The following is a 19544-nucleotide window of genomic DNA, read 5'->3' on the forward strand; positions in this document are numbered from 1 at the left end:
TTGTCTGGTAAAACATAGTTTTACCATCTGCTTTTTATGACTCCCCTTCGGTTAGTCGTTAGTGTTAGTAGCTAGTCTGCTAGTCTTTCACAGCTACTAATTTTCGGCAAGGTTGGTTACCCTTCGATCGTTGACCTCAGGATCGGCTTCAAGCTTCAAGGAACCCTGAATCGAATTCAAAAATTATAATAATTGTTGTCTAGAAGATTTTTTTTTAATCACCTATACCTGGTTATCAAATGAATCTTTAGTGAAAGGAAATGGACTTCAAAAGGAGCTTACATGTTCGATTTCGAAGTTGTTCATTGGCGAATGGATTTTGTTTCCACTTAGCGACCAGTTGCAAAGTATTTATGTAAGAATTATTGAATCGCAACACTTTCTAGATTAGCGGGGCCCCAAAAAATGAGGTCGAAAGCCACCTCTTTCGTCCGAGGTTGATCGAACTGATAGTTTGAGGGGCGGTCCCATGAGGCTTTTAGAGAGGGGAAAGAGTAACGTTCTGCTTGGAGAGGGTAACAGTGGCGTATCTAAATCTTGTGTTCTAAAGGGGCCTTCTTTGTTAAGTTGTCTTCCAGAGAAGTGTCCTCTTCAGGGGTATATGAGTACAATTTTTGGGAGTGGTTTAACTTCTAGGTTTCGTATTCTTTGCCCATTTCATCATCAAGGAAGATGGCTTAAATGCGTGCAGTTTCTGAAGGATAAGATTTAAAAGGATTATTCACACATTTCTGGTGAAATGTGTCGACGTCGATAAGAACGAAACTGACGTTGCTATCGATTCGTCAAGGCCGTACCCATCGTGTACTTTGTCGGGTGCGTACGATCCAGCCAGACCAGACCAGGTAGACGAGGCGTAAGCGATGTAAGTTGTAAGGTCGAGGCTCAGGCACTCTGTCGCCAGAAAAATCCTAAACAATCGGCAGCGTTGCCGAGTCTTGCCTCGGCACTGTTGTGACATCGTTTCACGCTCTACTTATTATTATCGCATGTATTCCACTTCTTTCCCGCACATTATATCTGTAATTATCTTTTGGATTGCCAGTTGATTTGCCCTCAGTTCGCCGCCTTTTATAAACCTTAGAAAAATCCTATTTGTTGCATCTCCATGCTATGCCTTCCTTAAGGCGGTCAGAATACTCTTGCAGGTTTTTGATTTTTCATCTTACTCTTTACATTTGAATAGTTCCTACTTCCTTGCAAGGCTCTCCCTCTATCCAGCGTCCGTAGAGTATGGACAATGCAATTGCGTTTGCGTTAGCATGAGCGGGACGCTCGCATAGGTGCAGGATTACCCCTTATGCCAAAACCTCTCACTTAAAATTGAAACTTTATGTTTTAGTTTTTGAATTGACGTTTATCATGAGTTTGCAAGGAAGAATCTGATTTCCAAAATTGGACCCAGTTAAGTGTTTCTCTCACTGGTTTGATTCTCGTCACTCTAGCCAAGAGCGATATAGCTATTACGATTCGAGCGTGGATAGGTGCGAAGTTTTCTATAATGGAAATGCGGGGTCTACTTTTGTGCCAGTTCGCTTTCGGCTTGGCGCTAAAATTAATGTGGGTGGGCGTTCGTAGTGGTCGGTTGCCAGCTTGCTCCTGACAACCGACAGCTGTCTCGACATCCACCAATGAAACAAAGTTCGAAGTCGAGTCTACCAACACACTGTGGATTGCAGACACTCTACTGGAGTTCAAGTTGCCTGACGCTCGATTTCCGGTGTCTGGTTTTCTTTGAGTCCCACAGGACGAGACGTTCCCTCGCACCAGGCGTGACATTCTCAGGATCTATACATTTATGGCCCGACAGTCACTGCCAGTTTCACAACTTAGGCGCTGCCCACATTATTTGTGTATTGTTCGACCCCGTTTGTCTATACTCTATTCTACTCCTTCTATAACCTCTAACTGACATTTCAAAACATTAAAATAGGATATCCTGTGAAGTCGAGAGAACTTTCCCTTTTCGAAGGATGTTTCTTCTGTCTGTGAGAATTCGCATTGTAAGCTTGATTAATGAATTGTAACCATTCTTATCAGTAGCACCTAGTTTTATCAAGACTTTCTCAATGACACATCAATCTGGCTCTAGGCTAAACAGTCTACTTTGAGTTGGTTCCAATAAAAAGAGGGCCATTTATAAATATAAAAAGTCTGACCCAGATCTTGATGGTTCTCTCCCATGATCTTATTATCGTTTTTAAAAACCACTTCGAGTCTAATATTCGGCTAGCAAAAACTTCAGATCGTAGAAGTTCGATTTTAGAAGGGGAAGCAAATTTAGGATCGTTACAGGGTTCATGGAGATATGTAATGGAACAAGTTAGACGTTAGTTCAATGACCAAAATGAGACTATGGTGTATTATCGATCACGAAAGGGCTTTCAAACTGAAGGGGCCGATGCTACACTGCAATATAGATATATTGCATGTTGCACACTCTGTCTAACCCTCATAAGCAGGCCACTCACATATGCTCGCACTATCTCTCATGTCACCCTAAACCGCGTCGCTCCCTCTTTCGGGTTCAAAGTCCTGCCAAGAATTACAACAAGACATTTGCGATTCCAGTTGTTAAAACTCACCGTTAAATTCAGGTCAAGCAACAAAAGAATAAGATATAAGAATTGTAAAAAAAACTATTTCCAGTTCCTAATTTTACGTAGTTTTTTGCTTCTTATTTAAAGAGAAATCTAAAACGTTCTTTTGCGTTTCAGGATACCCTTGTACACGGACTATCATCGGACAGGCAAGGCTTTGCGAAGGGCTTCCGAAAGAATCTTGGGGGACGCTGGCGTCGCCTTGTGAAGAGGAAACCGGAAACAGATACATGTGCCTTTCCACCGGAACTCAAGGATCAGTTGAAGACCATCTATGTCTATTGACAGCCTCAAATGGGCCATCACCTATTTATTATGTGAACCTTCCACTCGATAATCTATGCTTTCCTGTATTGTAAGATAATTAATGACGAGAGATTTCGCGCGTGTGCTGAGAGTATGACTAGCGTGCATGAGAGTCTGTTTTTTTGTTGTTGCGTGATTGTCACCATTAAAGAGCAGCGACCATTGTCGGCGAAAGTATCAGCAGTCAGAAAGAGATGTATTTGTAATCATACAATCTATGTTTTACGCTTCGGTCGAAAATTCGGATAGACGGTGCTTGGTCGAGAAGATCGTCCCACAACTTCCTCTCTTCTATTTGTAAATTTATATTTTGATATTTGAATTCCTAAGTGGGGAAAAAACTTCTTTTTAAAAGAAATCCAGAGACTGGAAGTTGTGTGACGAATGTATTCAAAATGAGAGCCGGCTGGGCTCGAAATTAACGAAGAGTAAATATCACATATCTACAGAGTGCCTCGCTTCGAAAGCGCTCACTGGACTGGAGAAACAAAGCGTTGCCCTGCGATTTAGGAAGCTTTTATATTAGTCACTTGGCCAGCGCGTTTGTACAGATTTTAAAACACAACCAGTGCCTAATTCGGAGGTATCTTTAGCAACGAACGGTCATTTCGCAAAAAAAAAAAATGTTTGACAAACGTTTAATCAACATTTTACAATTTTCTCCAGTCGCTTTCGGTTCAACGTATATGCACGCTGTAATGTCGACCAAGAAAGTGCCTTTTTCACGTACTATCCGCGCAAGAAAGTGTACGCGTCAGTTGTCGCGAGTGAGTTGCACCAGTTTTTTTTAGCGCTGCTAGCCGTTTTTAGAGAAAAAGTCGCATCATCCGATAAGGTGGCGGTTCTTACGCAAAAAATTGAATAAAACTGTGTTAAGATCGAGTCAAGAGGAAGGTTTGATGACGGCTAGCAATAAGTAGCAATTTGAGTGTGCTTCTCAGTTGCCAACGGCATACGCGAATCGAAAGTACGAATAAACTGGAATCGTAGAACTTCGTTCCACTGAACGACGTGGCGCAGGAAGAAGAAGAACTCGATGAGACTGAAAACGTAAAGAGTACGACAAAACGAGTTACCTCGTAGCTTTTGTGTACGTTTTTACACTCGATTAGTAGAGACTAACTTCGAGAAACTAGTATTATGTACACCCGGGAAACATGACCCTCGGTGCTGCCTTTCCACAGGCTTCTTATTCTTCTTCTTCGTCATTCGCATCTCTTGGCAGCTCCGTGGTCAGTGATTAGGTTGTATAGCAATAAAAGCGTTCGCCTTAAATCGTATGCGTGGCCAAATCCTCACCGAGATGGCGGATCATCGTTGCTCGCCGTGTCTTCGAGGACGATGAAGGAGAAAAGAGTGCAAACTTTCTGAAATCCTTCTGGTTTTCCCGGAGGCGAAGAAAGCGGAGTAGCATTTCTTAGTGATTTCGGACAAGGCCGGTTTAAGACTATTAACGGTACGACGACTCATATTGAGTCCTTATTATACGCTAACATGGTATTTTAGTTGAATTGTTGTATTAAATGGCGTCAGTCGAGGAAACGGGATTCGACGCTCTCGGCGTGGAGCCTCGATTCTTTGTCGTCCATATAAGTTTTATGTTGACAATATAGTGTTATTTTTTTTTGCACACGCGTGCTCATGCAGTTAGCTAATTTAAGCGGTCTCAGTCAGAACGGAAAATTTGTCGAAATTTTGGAAAGGCGTGATCGATATGGACACTGCGGTGGTCATATGGACGTCCAACTTTTGTCTCTGTTCCTTTGTAGTTCGACCTACAGTGATTTTTAGTTTAAGAAAACATGGCCGATTAATTTGTAAATAAAACGTGTACTGTGTATGTTTATTTAAATCCGCAGTTCGGCATAATGTTTAAACGCGACACGAGGAGAATAAGGTATTTTCAATTGATTGTCAGCTAAGTTTATTTTGTGGAAGAGTGTTAAAGGGGGAAGCGATTGTTGAAATACATGAGAATAAACCTTATTTTATTAATATTTTCGTGAAAATGTCATAAAATGATCATTATTAATTATTTTGAAGATATTACAAAAATAAAGTTTTTTTACAATAAATTTGTTTTCTCGTCCGGCATTCGGCCAAGTGAAGTTAGCTGGGGATGAAGTGAAAATGCCAGATTCCCTGAAGAACAACGATGTGTTTACATATCTCAACTGTATAATATTTTGTTTCTTAACGAATACAATAGGATGAGGCTGCGTTCTCACTACCTAGTCACTTGTTGATAATGCGAAAAGTTTCACTAGATCATTTCTGTGCAGCTTTTTATTTTCCAATGTCTCAATACAACAATATCAAATAAAGTATTAAAAAAGATCACTATGCTCACATTTTCTTTCTTCCTTCCTTTTATTTAATCTTTACTGTGCTGAATCAGATTTTTTTTCATTGAGAATGTTGAATTTTTTTACTGGCGTTAGGGTAAGTTAAAATTATATAAGTTTAATACTCTATTTTAAATAAATAAAAAAAGAATACTTTTTCAACATTCATCAAATTTAGATACAAATATACATATTTTTTAAAAAAATTTAAAGGGAATACAAAAAATTAAAGAACATTTTTTTTCATTCAAGGAAACTACAAAATTCTTTTAATGAATTCCTCAACTAGGTAAAATTAGAACAATATTTGAAAAATGTTTTGATAACTTTTTTAATGTTACTAAAATTTCAAGTTTGGGGAACAAAACTTTCACTTAAATAATTTCTGATGAAAACAAAATTCAGTGGATCTTTAATTAAAACTTTTTCTAAACCATTTTTAAAGTAGTAATTTTTTCCACAAGTTCTGAAAGAAAAAGGGATTTTATCAAATGTGTATAGGAATAACAAATTTTTAATCGAATTTTTTAACTAATGTCTTTTTTATCATTTATATTTTTCGTGCAGTGTATTAAAAATATTTCATCAATTGTACGTCGTAAACAAATCTGAAAGAATCTTTTAATAATTATTTAAGATAATTTTTTTTATCATTTTGTATTTTTGCTAATCTGTCGTCGAGAATAAATTTAACTTCCATAGAAATCATGTCTAATAACAGCAGAAAAGTCATTAAATTTTTATTTTAAAACTTGACCATTTTTTTTATAAATTTTTTATACAAAAAAGAATAAAGGAACATTTTTGAACTACAATGTTTCTTGAGACCTTTCCATTTTTACTGCAGTGTAAATGTTTTGATCAAGTAAGTCGCGATAAATTTTTTTAAAAGAATATTTAAAAAATTGTTTAACTACAATGTTTTTTGATAATTTTGTATTTTCACTACATGTACATTTTTTTTAAGTTTTACTTTTACGAAAACAATTTATAATAATAACAGAAAATGTATTACATTTTAATTTTAGAAACAAAAGAAATATATAAAAATTTGTTTGGTTACAATTTTTTATGCAAGTTAAAGAAAATTTTTCTCGTCAAATGTAAGCTGCTGAAAATGTTTGTTAATGAATTCTTTAACTACAATGTTTTTTTTTAAACTTAGTATTTTTACTACAGTGTAAATGTTTTCATCAAATGTAAGACACTAAAAATTTTTCTTTTAATATTTGAAGAATTATTTAACTAAAATGTTTTTTTGATCATTTTGTATTTTTACTACAGCGTGATTTTAGAAAACTTTACTTTCACAGAAATAATCTAGAATAAACACGAACAATTAAATAGATTTTAATTTTAAAAAAAAGTAAACCTTTTTTTCTCACATACAATTTTGTACACCAAAAATGTTATAAAATTTGTATTCCTATGAATACGCGATCTTTCTCCGTCTAAAAATCTCCCAACGGGAACAGAAAAAGTGCAAATCCCATTCCTCTCCATCGACTTAGTAAAATTTAACGAAAGCATTTATTTAACCTATTTTTCATTATTAAATCTTTTTATAACTTATACATTATATAATCTCAAAATGCGAACATTTTAGACAGATGGAAAAATCGCGCATTCAAAATAATAGAATAATCTTCACTTTTACGCTGAAATCTGAAAATATTCATTTTTCTCTATTCAACGCTTATATTCTCGGGTTGTACGTCGCAATAACTTTTTAAAATATATTTTAGAACTATTTAACAAGAATGTTTTTTTGATTATTTTTTATTTTGACTACAGTCTGATTTTCGAAACACTTTACTTTCACAGAAATAATTTATAATGAGAAGAGACAATTTAGTATATTCCAGTAAAATATTAATCTTCTTTGTGAAACATTCAACTTTTCGAGTGACAATTTATTTCTTTGGTTGGGAATTGAATTATTTTGTTGAAAATTCCTTTTTTTTTGCATAAAATTATTTTTTTAAACTGTTAATATAACTATTCCAATTTGTGTAGATAATTGATCTTTATTAGTAAAAAATTCATGCATTTGGTTTAAAATTAGTATTTTTTTGGTATAAACTTAATGTACTCGGTTCCAAATTTTTTTTATTTCTCGTTTACGTTATAAGTTAATTTCTTCGATTTGCAAATTAACTATTTTGTACCAATTTTTTGGTTTTTAGTATAAAATGAATCTTGTTCACTGAAAATGAATCTTTTTAGTTAAAGTTAATTTATCTGGTTCAAAAAGTAACCTGAGTGAAACATTTATAACGGTAGTATTAGGTATTTTCAATTCAATCACAAGCTAACTTTACTTCGATGGTTGCTGAGGGGAAAACAATGGACAAAATGAATGGGATTCGGTCCATGCTTTTCCTTATTTTGTTAATATCTTCGTAACAACTAATTTTTTCTATAAAAGTATATTGGAAAAAAAGTTTAATTGTTAAGAACTATTTAATGACATAATAAAATGATAGAAATAATGATTCATTACGACGATAACACAAAAATAAAGTTTACTCCCAGTCATTCGGTACAGTGTTTCCCCCCCCCCCCAATTATCGAATGAAATGAAGTCAGCTGACAATGAAGTGAAAATGCCTAATTTTGTGGCAATCCTGTTTTTTTGAATAACGCGCCTTTAATATGTATGGAGTAACATCAGAGATGAAATGAGATCTGGTGAAATGTAAAATGAATAAGGCAATTCAATTTTGAGAATTCTTTTCAAGAAAATTAATTAAGGCTTACAACTGTTAAGGCTTCATAGCATTTTTCAAATTACTTTTGCGATACGGAAGAAAATAAGATTGTGTTTGCGCAGATAAAGCCACGCGCATGTCCGTAAACGTAAATAAAATGAAGAAACATGATGGCGACGAATGTTCACAGAATTTTATAATCTGAAAGATTTTTGCGACAAACTGGCCTTTCTGTTTCATTTCAATCACGGAACCTTGATGTCGATTATTTTAGGAAAATACTGCAGTAAGTGTTTTAATTAAATCTTATAATTTTTGTAGAAAATGTATCAAAATTTAGTACTTGGTTATGTTCACGTATTTCATGTTGTTAAAACATGAATAACAGTAATTAAAATTCCGCTTTCTACAATAATTGTTTGTGCTTTCTTCTTTATAATTTTATTCCTTGATCCTATTTTAATTTTTGTTTATTGTATTTTAGGATTTAATAGTATAAAAACTTTCATTAGGACAATGGTTAATTCAGCAGAAGATAAACCCAGAGAATCTTCGATAAGGAGAAAATTAGAAGAGGCCTTGAAACCTATTCACATAGAAGTTTTAAATGAATCTTACATGCACAATGTGCCGAAAGGATCGGAAACTCATTTTAAAGTACTTGTTGTTTCTGATAAATTTAATGATCAGCCTCTTATCAAGGTAATTATTGCACCAGGCACGAATAATAATGTTCTAAAGAGTTTTAAGTTGTCTCGGAGAAATTCTCACGTATAAAACCAACCAAATACCTAAAAGATTAATAATATTAATGCAAAAAAAATGGTTTCTAAGTACATTTTAAACACTTTAGTTGAATTTTTAAATGAAAAAGATAAATTTTGAACCTAGGAAATGAATTCCTAACTAAAATGATGAATCTTCAAAGAGGAATATAAATGTTTGACCAAGCAGTTGAATTTTCAAACCAAAAGATTAATTTTTTAACAAAAAGGACTCATATTCAACAAAGTACATCAATTTTCATCTAAAAAAAACCATTTTCAACCAAAATTAGAATAGTTGAAATGTTAGAAAAATAAATATTCAACCTAAAAAAAACCGTTTAAAAAAGGATTGAAAAGAAATAAAAATTACATTTTCAATAAAAACAATCAATTAAAAAAACCAATGAATTTTCAAGAACATAATTCAATTTTAAAGCCAAAAGATAATTTTTCTGTCAAAAAATATACAGTTTCAATAAAATATATCCATTTTCAACTAAAAAATATAAATTTACAAACCAAAACTAGAATGGTTCAATATTTTGTTAGAAAAGTTCATTTTAAACAACAACAAAACAAGTTTTCAGCAAAATTAATTAATTAAATTATTTATTCTCAGCTAAAGAAATTAATTTTTGATCAATGTGAGGAATTTGCAAGTAAAAATATTAATTTTTGGCCAAATAGTGGAATTTTGAATTCAAAAGATTAATTTTCTATAAACAAAAACGAAATTTTTAAACCTAATATTTTTTTCAACAAAACGTAGAATAGTTAAATTTTCTAAAAAGCGGAACATTTTTTAAGGAAAAAGTTAACATTTCCATCAAAAAAGGTAAAATTTCCACCAAAAATGGAAAATTTAAAGAGTATTTTAAACTATAATGAAAAATCTTTAACTAAAAAAATTTAATTTTGAACCAAATACATGAGTTTTCAACTAAAACAATAAATTTTATACCAAAAATAAAATAATTAAATTTTCAGTTAGCGAAATAAATTTTCAACCCAAAAAGAAAAGAATTTTCAACTACTGAAATGAATTTTTTGAAAAAAATTAAGTTTCGACTAATGAGAGTGCTCTTCTACCCAAAAAAGATGGAGTTTCAGCAAACAATTAAATTTTCACCGAAAACCTAATTTTCAATAACATCCAAGTAATTTTTTAACCAAATAGTCTAATTTTCAAACATTAAGATTCAATTTCTATTAAAGAAAATAAATTTTCGACAAAAAATGAAATAGTTACATTTTCAGTTTAAAAAAATAATTATAAATAAGAAGAAAGTAATTTTTAAACAAACAGATCAATTTTCAACCAATGAGATGAATTTTCTGCAACAAAGACCTATTTTTAACAAATAACATGAATTTGCAATCAAATATTTGAATTTTTAAAGCAATTTTCAACAAAAAAGAGGAATTAGTCACCAAGAAGCTTAAATATTCTTCCACTAATAATAATTTTCAATACAATAATTTTGAACCAAGAAAAAGGAAGTTTGAACAAGATTCTTAAATTTCCAACAAATATTAATGAACTTTGAACCAAAAAGATGAATTTTCAAAAAAGATTATATTTCTACAAAAAGTAGAGTTTTCAACTAAAATATAAATATTTTTAAAAGTAGTTAAATTTTTAGCAAAGCATTTAAATCTTCAATCAAAGAAATGAATTTCTAAACCAAAATAAATGAATTTGCAAACAAATATAATTTGATCAGAAAAGGTCAATTTTCAAATACACAATTGAATTTTCAACTTAAAAGATCAATTTTCAAGAAATTAATCTTTTTTGGCAGAACATTAATCTTGTTGGTCGAAAATTTTACAACTTTGTCGTTTTTTTTTTGTTTGCAAAAATATTTTTTTTTCTCATAGTTTTTTTTTGGAAACTTAACTATTCTATTTTCGGTTGTAACTTCATCTTGTATATTGCATAAGTTAAAAATTTAATTCTTCAGTAGACAAAATCCTGTATTTTGTTGAAAAGCCGTATTTTTGCGTAAAAAATACTCTTGTTTGTTTAAAATTAAACTAAAAAATCACCTTTTTGGCTAAAAATTATTTTTGTTTGTTGAAAGTTAAATTTTTGGATTGAGAATTAAACTAACTTCGTTAAAAAATCATCTTTCTTGTTTGATAATGATCTTTTTTGTTAAAAATTCATCTTTTCGATCTAAAAGTCTACTGTTTTCTAAAAAAATTCGACTTTTCGGTTTAAAAACTTTACTCTTATTGAAAATTCACTTTTTGTGGTAGAAAAGTCATCATTGTTTGTAGATAAAGAACTTTTTGATGGAAATTCAACTGTCTTCTAAAGAACTAATTGGTTGGTTTTGAAAATTAAAAAATTTGATTTTTAATCTTTTGGGTTTCAAAATTCGACCATTTAAATAAAAAGGCATTTTCGCATTCTGAAAATTCAATTCTTTGGTTAGAAATTAAAATATTTGGTTAAAAATCCAATTATTTTTGCAAAATTTAACTATTTTATTGAAGTTGTCATTTAAATATTTTATTTTTAAGATTTTTCGAAATTGTGATATATTTTGAGGTACTATTTTGTTTTCTAACGATACCCTTACATTGCTTAACAAATTGAAACTGTTAAAAAATTTACTTTATTTTACCGATTATATTTGTTTTATATCGATAGAGGAAAAACAAAAAATTGAATATTTAAATTTTTTATTAAAAAAAAAATTAATTAAGACAAAAACAAGAATTTTCAGAAGATAGTTAAGTTTTTAACCTAAGAGATTAAACTTTAACCAAAAACATGAATTTTTAACAATGTAGTTCAACTTTTAGCCAAGTAGTTGAATTTTCAACCAGAAAAGACGAATTTTCAATGAAAAATGTCACAGCTGATACTTGATCCAAAAAATAATGTTAACAAAACCTAAAACATTTCTAAAATGGTAAAGATTTTTTTAATATATACCGATTTACGGTGCAAACGCTAGCGTAACCTAAAATTAAAAAAAATTAATCTTTGAAATCAAATGCTTGTTTCATTAGAATTACTAATATCCGATATAAAACGCTAAAAAAATTGTAATTTAAAGATCCTGAAAAATAATATAAAAACTTATTATTTTTGTTTAAAATAACCGATTTTCGGTTTTAAAATGCTAACGTAGGAAAAAGTACAAATGTTTTTGTAGAATAAATTTTCTAAATTGCAAATTTATTATATAAAACAACTTCAAGTAATGAAAATTCCATAAGGTTTGCAAGAAACAACAATGATTGCGATATTGTCAAGACATATCGTTGCAGCTCTTTTGCTTTAGATTTTTTTCCAAATTCATGCATATTGTCCCTAGATTTGTTAGAATCTAAAAGATTTTTTTTAGAAATTTTCTTTTGGAATAGAGTTTGAAATTCGCTTTTTTGGAATTTTTTAACTTAGTTTTTCCCTTTCCCATTTGGAGTAAGGTAATAATTAATTCAAGTAAAAAAATTATTGTTTACACAATTTATTATTCCTTTTAATAATATTCTCCTTAAATAATGTTAGAAAGTTGCGAGTTTTTCTGAAATTTCTAACTTTTTTCCACTTTTTACTTAGAATCAGGTAATAATAAATACATTTTAGTAAACATAGTTGTTTAAACGTAATTATCATTGTTTATAACTATCTTCTCCTATATTAATCCCGTTTAGTTCCGGTTTTTCTCAAATTTTGAACTTTGTCTTAATTTTTTTCTTAATGCGGTAATAATTATTGCAGGTTAACAAACATAACTATTTAAAAAATTTATTATTATTTTTTTAAATTTTCTTCTCAGAATAAAGTTAGAAAATTGCGGTATTTTCAGAATTTTAAAACTTATTTTTAACTTTATAATTAGAGTGAAGTAATAATTATCTCAAGTTAACAAAATTAATTGTTTAACAAAATTATTAACAAAAATATATTCTCTTTGAAAAATGTTAGAGAGTTGGGGTTTTCTGAAATATTCAGTAAACATTACAGAGAACATTTTTTTAAACAATTTCTTTTTTGTGAGTACATTTTCCTGAAATAAAACAGATATTTGAAATATTCTTCAAATTTTCTATATGGTTCAGAAGAACCATTCTTACAAAAAACATTCTGCAGGTCGATAAATATACTGTATGCATGTAAAAATTCGAATAAATTTTGCTCGGGACCTATAAAAAGTAGACTTTAAATAAACTTAAACATTTTTGAAAGAGATAATTATTTTTTTTTAAAAAGTTGCTTTCACCCACATGCGCCGCTTAGGCCCATTTTACTGTACCGGGAAAAAACCTGGAATTTTCAGAGAATTTTTTTCCTAATTTTCGTAAAAACTGTAGTAAATATTTTGTTAACACTATATTTAATTAATTTTTGTACATTGTTTTGATGCAGCGTCACAGGACAGTGAATGATATCCTTAAAGCAGACCTTGTAAGTGGTGTTCATGCGTTATCGATAGTGGTAAGTAAAAATAGAATAAAGATAACGGATATTAAATCCAATTGTCGCGATTTATTCGATAAAAAATAAAGCAAATTCTAATGTTTTAAGGCGAAAACTCCCGACCAGTGGAAAGAAAGCGACAAGACTGTAGAACCTAGCCCGAATTGCAGAGGCGGTTTTGGAAAATAAACGGAAAAAATATTACTATATTAAGTAAATGTTTTTAATATAAATAAAATTTTGTTACAAAGATTATTAGTTGCAAGCATACACGTTCAATTAATCACTGAGAAAAATGTACGACTGGGAGAACTCAACATTTGGTTTCTATTGAAGCCATAAATAATAATCAGTCGAAAAGCTGGTCATGATATGAAAAATCGAATATAAATTTATCAGATTTTGTATTTATTGATGTATAAATAATGTACAGTATTCTATATGTATTTTAAAAAATACAATCAAAAATTTAAAAATCAGTTTTCAATTTTTCATCTTCATCCTTAGTTATCTATTTCCAAGATTTCAATTTAAATGGTTGAAATATCCACTAGAACAGATTGGGTTCGAATTAATCTTTTTTGGAATGGAAATTTAATTATTTTGTTTAAATTTAAACTTTTTTTGTTAAAAATGAATTTTTTAGGATAAAGACTCATCATTTTCATTAAAAATTCATCTTTTAGATTGAAAAATGAGCTATTTTGTGGAACATTAGTTTATTTTTTGCTTGAAAATTAATTTTCTTCACTGAAAATTTAACTATTTCAGTTGAAACTTTAACTATTTTGTTGTATTCGTTTTCTATTAATTTCTTCAACTGAAAAAGTAACTAATTCCGTTGAATACTCTATCATTATACTGAAAAAATAATCTCTTTGGTTGAACATTCATCTTTTTTCCGGCAAATTTAACTATTCAATTTTTGATTAAAAAATATTATTTTTTAGTGAAAAATTGGTTTACTTTGGAAATAATAATTTTATTGGTGGAAAATAATATTTTTTGTTGAAAGTTTTAAGGCTCAGCTATTACAGTTAAAAATTTATCATTTTCTTTGAAAATGTTACTATTTTTTGGAAAATTAGATATATTTTTTACACTGAAAATATGACTATTCCAATCGAATATTCCATATCTTTAGTTAAATATTTATCTGTTTGGTTGAACATTAATTATTTAACTGAAAATTTAACTATTCAATTTTTGGTTGAAAATTTATCTTTTTTAGTTGAAAATTTGTTTGTTTTTTTTGTACAAATTAATCCTCTGGGTTGAAAGTTCAACTATTCCGCTTACAGATTCATTACTTTAGTTTAAATCTTATATTGTTTTGGTTTAAAATTAAGCTATTCTACTTACTGTTAAAAATTGATATTTTATTTTAAAGTTCAACTATTTGGTTAAAAATTGATGTTTTTTAGTTTAAAATTCTATTTTTTTTTAATTCATGTATTTATTTTAAAAAGTCGTATTTTTTGGTAGAAAATTAACCTTCTTGTTTGAAAATTCATCTTAGGTTAAAAATCCATCTCTCTTGTTTAAAAGTCAATAAATACACTTGAAAAAATAGGAATTTGAAACTATTTAAATTTAATTTATTATATTAACTACAACAATTTTACATAAATATGCACTAAAATTTAATTATAATTAATTAATTATGTTTTTATACCAGTATATAATTATTTAATTAATCAATGGTGCTATATATTTAAGAATATCTTGCCATATAATTTTTCAAACCAGTCTAAATTATACATATTAATTGAATCCCTTGAAACTGAAAAAAACATATATAATAAACTCGCGAAACTGTATAAAAATTAAAACCTGTGTGCGGCAACCCGATATTGTACATCGGGTTGCTGCATACAGCTATTAATTTTTTTTAAACATGAATAAATCCAAATACATCAATATAAAGCTGCATGGATCGAAATGGAATGGATCTACTACAAAAAATTCAACTGCTATATATTTTTAAAAATTGTTTATTAATATCTCTACAATCAGATTATGTTGAATTTCAGGAATTACAATTTAAACAATGGTAAAAAAGAAAAAGGTGAATCTGACGCTTCAAAATTGGACTTCATACACTTAGAAGCAAACCAAGAAAGAAACTAGTTTGAATCTTAAATTGTCTAGAAAAGTGGGAAAATTTAAATGAATTTTGTATAACTTTGACTGTTTTTCTAACCCACTTTACGAAATTGAAATATTAATCCCAGTTTTCTTAAGTGCCTCCGCCTCAGAAAATATATAATTCACTAGTTTATTGCTTACTTGATTTGATGCATTCATTCAAAAAATTCACAATGGATTGTATCCCCGTTTTACAACTAGTAACCTGTGATGGACAGCATTTTTGCGCATACTGTAAGAAAATAAATGAATAATATTTATTTTATGATGAACCTGTATAAACTCATCTTATTATAGGATTTTTTTTATCAATATTGTATACAGGGGCTTATGCCTAAATGTTTTCATTTTTACACTAATGCATTCTCCAGCAGATCGCGCGTGAACGCAGCTGTTACGCAATCTCATATAGACAGAAATGTGTGAAAATTCAGAGTTTTCAGTTCTATGTGAAATTGTGAATAAATTTGAAAAAATTAAGGATTAAAATACGGACCGGATACTATGTAATTCACGCGTTCAGCTAGGATTAGTATAAAACTTGACTTTATAAAACCGGCTTTACTTTCTGCCGCCTAGAGTAGGGGAGGGGGCTTAAACGTCGATTAGGGCATCTGCACTCTTTAGCCCCATAACCTGTTCTTTGATCGGGCCCTCAATTTTCTATGTGTAAAATTTTTTAGAGACTGATTTTTCCGATTACCTTTAAATCTTGGTTTTTAACGCATTTCTTTAATGCTGTTTTTCCGTAATTAGCAGTACTGATGAGTGGGGTCTGAAACTTCTTCCAACAATCTGTAGATTCAACTCCCCTTTTGCCGGTATCAATTAGAGACTAAATGAAAAATAAATATAAAAATTGTTTAATTTTTTAACAGCTGTATTTGAATTTTTAACGTATTTCAAAGACTTAAGAATTATTTTCGCCAACTGACCTGTATTTCTGTGTCTTTTGTCTTCTTAAAGTCATCTATTTCCTTCATAGAGACATCTAATAATTTCTTTAACTTATCTGCGAAGACTATCTATAAATTTATAAGCGAATTATTATAAAGAGCCCAAATACATTATATTAAAATCTAAATTTCAATTTTAAATACATATTCAAAATAAAATATAATGATAATTTATTTTTTAAAAACATATACAGTGAAACTCTTCTATAGCGCCGATTTTGAGGTTGACGGGGGGTGGAAAATAACTCATTATAGCCCGCTCCGCTTTTTTTCACACCTGAGTGACAGTCGCAGATCCCGCGCAGCTCTTTTAGACCTAAATGCGGCGCGGCGTCAATTCTCGGAAGAGCTATAGAATGGAGGGCTAGTGAAGAATTCTTTACTTTAGGTCGAAGAAAAAAATATGAAATTAATTGAATTATTCATGACGGATAAAAAAATTTTTTTAAAAGCAAAGTTAAAAAAAATCGTTAAAGAAGCAAGAAAGATAATTTTTAAATCGGCCTAAGTCTTTTGTTCAGTTTTTCGATTTTAGACATTCAAATTCATTAAAAAAATAATAAGAATTTTCAGTCTCTCGAGGCACTTTCTCACAGATGTTTATATAACTAATGTTGAATAATAATTTTACAGTTTGCATTGATTTAAATGTCTAGTGGATTACTTATTATATGGAAGGCTGAATAGCACCAAGATTGCACCCGATTAGACCATCCAGATTAGACGGACTCAACAAAACCATATTTGCGTCCAATTCAAAAGTGTATTTATTATGTAAGGCTCAACATTACGAGTACGAGATACAATTTGACCGTACAGATTAGACGGATCTAACAAAGCCAGATTTGCGCCCTATTTGACTTAAGTCTGCCACAAAATTTTTCCACTCGGGAACCAAAACCAGTCATAATTATTGTTGTCAAAAAAGGTGAATAGGTGACATTTTTTTCTAAAATAGGTGACAAATACGTGATAAACAAATATTAAATAAGACAAACAAGTTGTAATTTGTAGTAAACCGAGAGATGTCCAGAAGTTTTTTTTCTTTGATTAAAACGGCCACCCTGAAATTGGAGTATTTACCTTTCCACTGAGAACTAATTTTCAATTAAACAAAAATAAAAACTATTTTTTTACGAAACCATTTAATTGTTTACAGCATAGTTAAATAGTTAAATTTGACCAAACAGTATATATTTTCAACATGACTAGATTTTGACAAAAAAGTTGATTTTCTACCAAATAAAAACGAATTTTTACAAAACAGTTTCATTTTATACCAATCTGATGAATTTTTAAGCCAAAAAGCCTGATTTTCTATCAAACAATTTAATTTTTAAAAACAAGAACATGAAATAACAACAAAAAAGTTAATTTACAATTAATCAGTTGACTTTTTAAACAAAATATTTGAATTTGTAATTTTAAAAAACTTGTTTACAACAAAACGTATCTTTAATTAAATTATTTAGCAAAAAAAACGAACTTTCAACTAAAATTATGAATCTTCAACGAAAAAAAATGAAATTTAAAAAAATTCGTTCAACTTTCAACCAAGGAGTGGAATTTTTTATGAATAATTTATTGGTTCAAAATTCTACTTTTTGGTTACAAAATCTACTATTAAGTTAGATTTCACTATTTTATTGAAAATTCAAGTCTTTTGTTAAAAAGTAATCATTTTTAGACAAAAAATTATATTGTTTGGCAGAAAATTCATTTTATTTTATTAAAAATTCATATTTTTTGTTTAAACATTCATCTTCTTTTTATTGAAAATGAATTCTTTTTATTTGAAAAGTCTATTATTGTATTTTTGTTTAATAAATAATCTTTTTGACTTAAAAAACATACTTTTTGTGAAAATTCAACCACTTTTTTGAGAAAATCATTGTTTTTTGTCGAAAATTTATATTTTTGTAGAAAACTCATATTTTTTTGTTGAAAATTTATCTTTTGGTAGAAAAATCTTTTTTTTAATTGTTGAAAATTCACCTTTTATATTTGAAAGTTAATATTTTTTATTGAAAAGTCTACTATTATATTTTTTGTGTTTAGTTCAAAATTCTACAAATTATTGAAAGTTTATTTATTTTATTGAAAATTGCACTAGATTCTTAAAAAGTCACCTTTTTTTAATTTAAAATTAATCTCTTGGTGCAAAAAATCTATTTCGATTGACGGTTAGTTCTTTTTATCAAAAACAAAACAAAAGTATTATATTTCTTTTTCAGAATTAATCAGAATTCAACTATTCTGTTAAAAAGTCATATTTTTTTGTCGAATATTGATACTTTTTCGATTGAAAATGCACTTTTGCTTTAAAAATCGTCTTTTTGGGTGGAAAATTCAACTATTTGCAACAAAAATAACACCTTTTGTCTAAACATTCATCTCTTGGCTAAAAATTCTACTATTTGGTTGAAAATTTAACTGTTTTGTTTAAAAGTCATCTTCTTTGGTTAAAAATTGATCCTTTTTGATTGAAAGCTAATTATTTTTATTTGAAAAAAATTATATTTTTATTTTATAATTAATCTAATTCAATTATTTTCTCAAAAAGTAATTCTCTTAAATCTTATATTAAATCTTAAACCTTAAACGGCCAAAACGCCACTACCGGGACACTGCTTTTCAACGGCCAATAAATAACTAAGACTATTCGACACTAGAAAAAATTGAGACATATATATTTTTATTGCTTAAGATCTCCTCTTTCCGACGGTGCTAATGAAATTTCTCAAAAAATTTATTTATTATCCCAAAATGCAGTTTAAACAAAAAGTATTTCAAAATGGCGTCTTAATGGCAAAATTTTTGTGAAAACATTCATGAATTTTTTTACAATAAACGATGCGCTTTTCGAAAAAATCATCAAGAATAAAAAGTTCTTGTAATCAGCCGGTATTGGGTTATAGAGCAGAGATATGGGCATGGAAAGAAAGGAAAGATATGAGTTTACAAGAAAGGTATATAAGGTGGACACTAGGGGCAGACTGGAGGAGGCCAGGATATATGGTGAGAGAAGAAGCGCAAAGGGATAAGTTAAGTATTAGAGCGGGAAAGAGGACAGGGGAATTTGAGACGAAGTTGAGTGAGGGAAAGGGAGGGGAGTTGGCGAGAAAGTTTTTGATGGAGGTAGAAGAGAGGAGAGGGAGGGTGATCGAATTAACGAGATGGGAAGAAGAAAGGAGGGAACTCTTTAATGCTAGAGAAATAGAAGACGGGACTGGAGTAAACTATGAAGAATTGGAAAGAAAATACAATAAATGG

At 29.6% G+C, this 19544-nt stretch overlaps 2 protein-coding genes across 4 annotated transcripts in view; both read left to right on the forward strand.

The window, feature by feature from the left end:
- Window positions 1–5244, forward strand: part of LOC117171752 (lysine-specific demethylase 6B) — a 235516-nt gene extending 230272 nt beyond the window's left edge. For all 3 annotated transcript variants that reach the window (XM_033359350.1, XM_033359351.1, XM_033359352.1), the window contains one exon: window positions 2718–5244. In XM_033359350.1, the coding sequence (XP_033215241.1) occupies window positions 2718–2885 (168 nt within the window). In that variant the 3' untranslated portion in view covers window positions 2886–5244. The remainder of the gene's footprint in view (window positions 1–2717) is intronic.
- A 2850-nt stretch (window positions 5245–8094) lies between these two features.
- On the forward strand, window positions 8095–13570 carry LOC117171435 (bolA-like protein DDB_G0274169). The gene is made up of 4 exons (XM_033358763.1): window positions 8095–8248; window positions 8447–8664; window positions 13117–13185; window positions 13276–13570. The coding sequence occupies exons 1-4, from the start codon at window positions 8143–8145 to the stop codon at window positions 13354–13356; spliced, it is 474 nt and encodes a 157-aa protein (XP_033214654.1). The 5' UTR covers window positions 8095–8142; the 3' UTR covers window positions 13357–13570.
- The last annotated feature ends 5974 nt before the right edge of the window (window positions 13571–19544 follow it).

This window comes from Belonocnema kinseyi, chromosome 4, assembly GCF_010883055.1.
Source record: "Belonocnema kinseyi isolate 2016_QV_RU_SX_M_011 chromosome 4, B_treatae_v1, whole genome shotgun sequence".
NCBI classification, from domain to species: Eukaryota; Metazoa; Arthropoda; class Insecta; order Hymenoptera; family Cynipidae; genus Belonocnema; species Belonocnema kinseyi.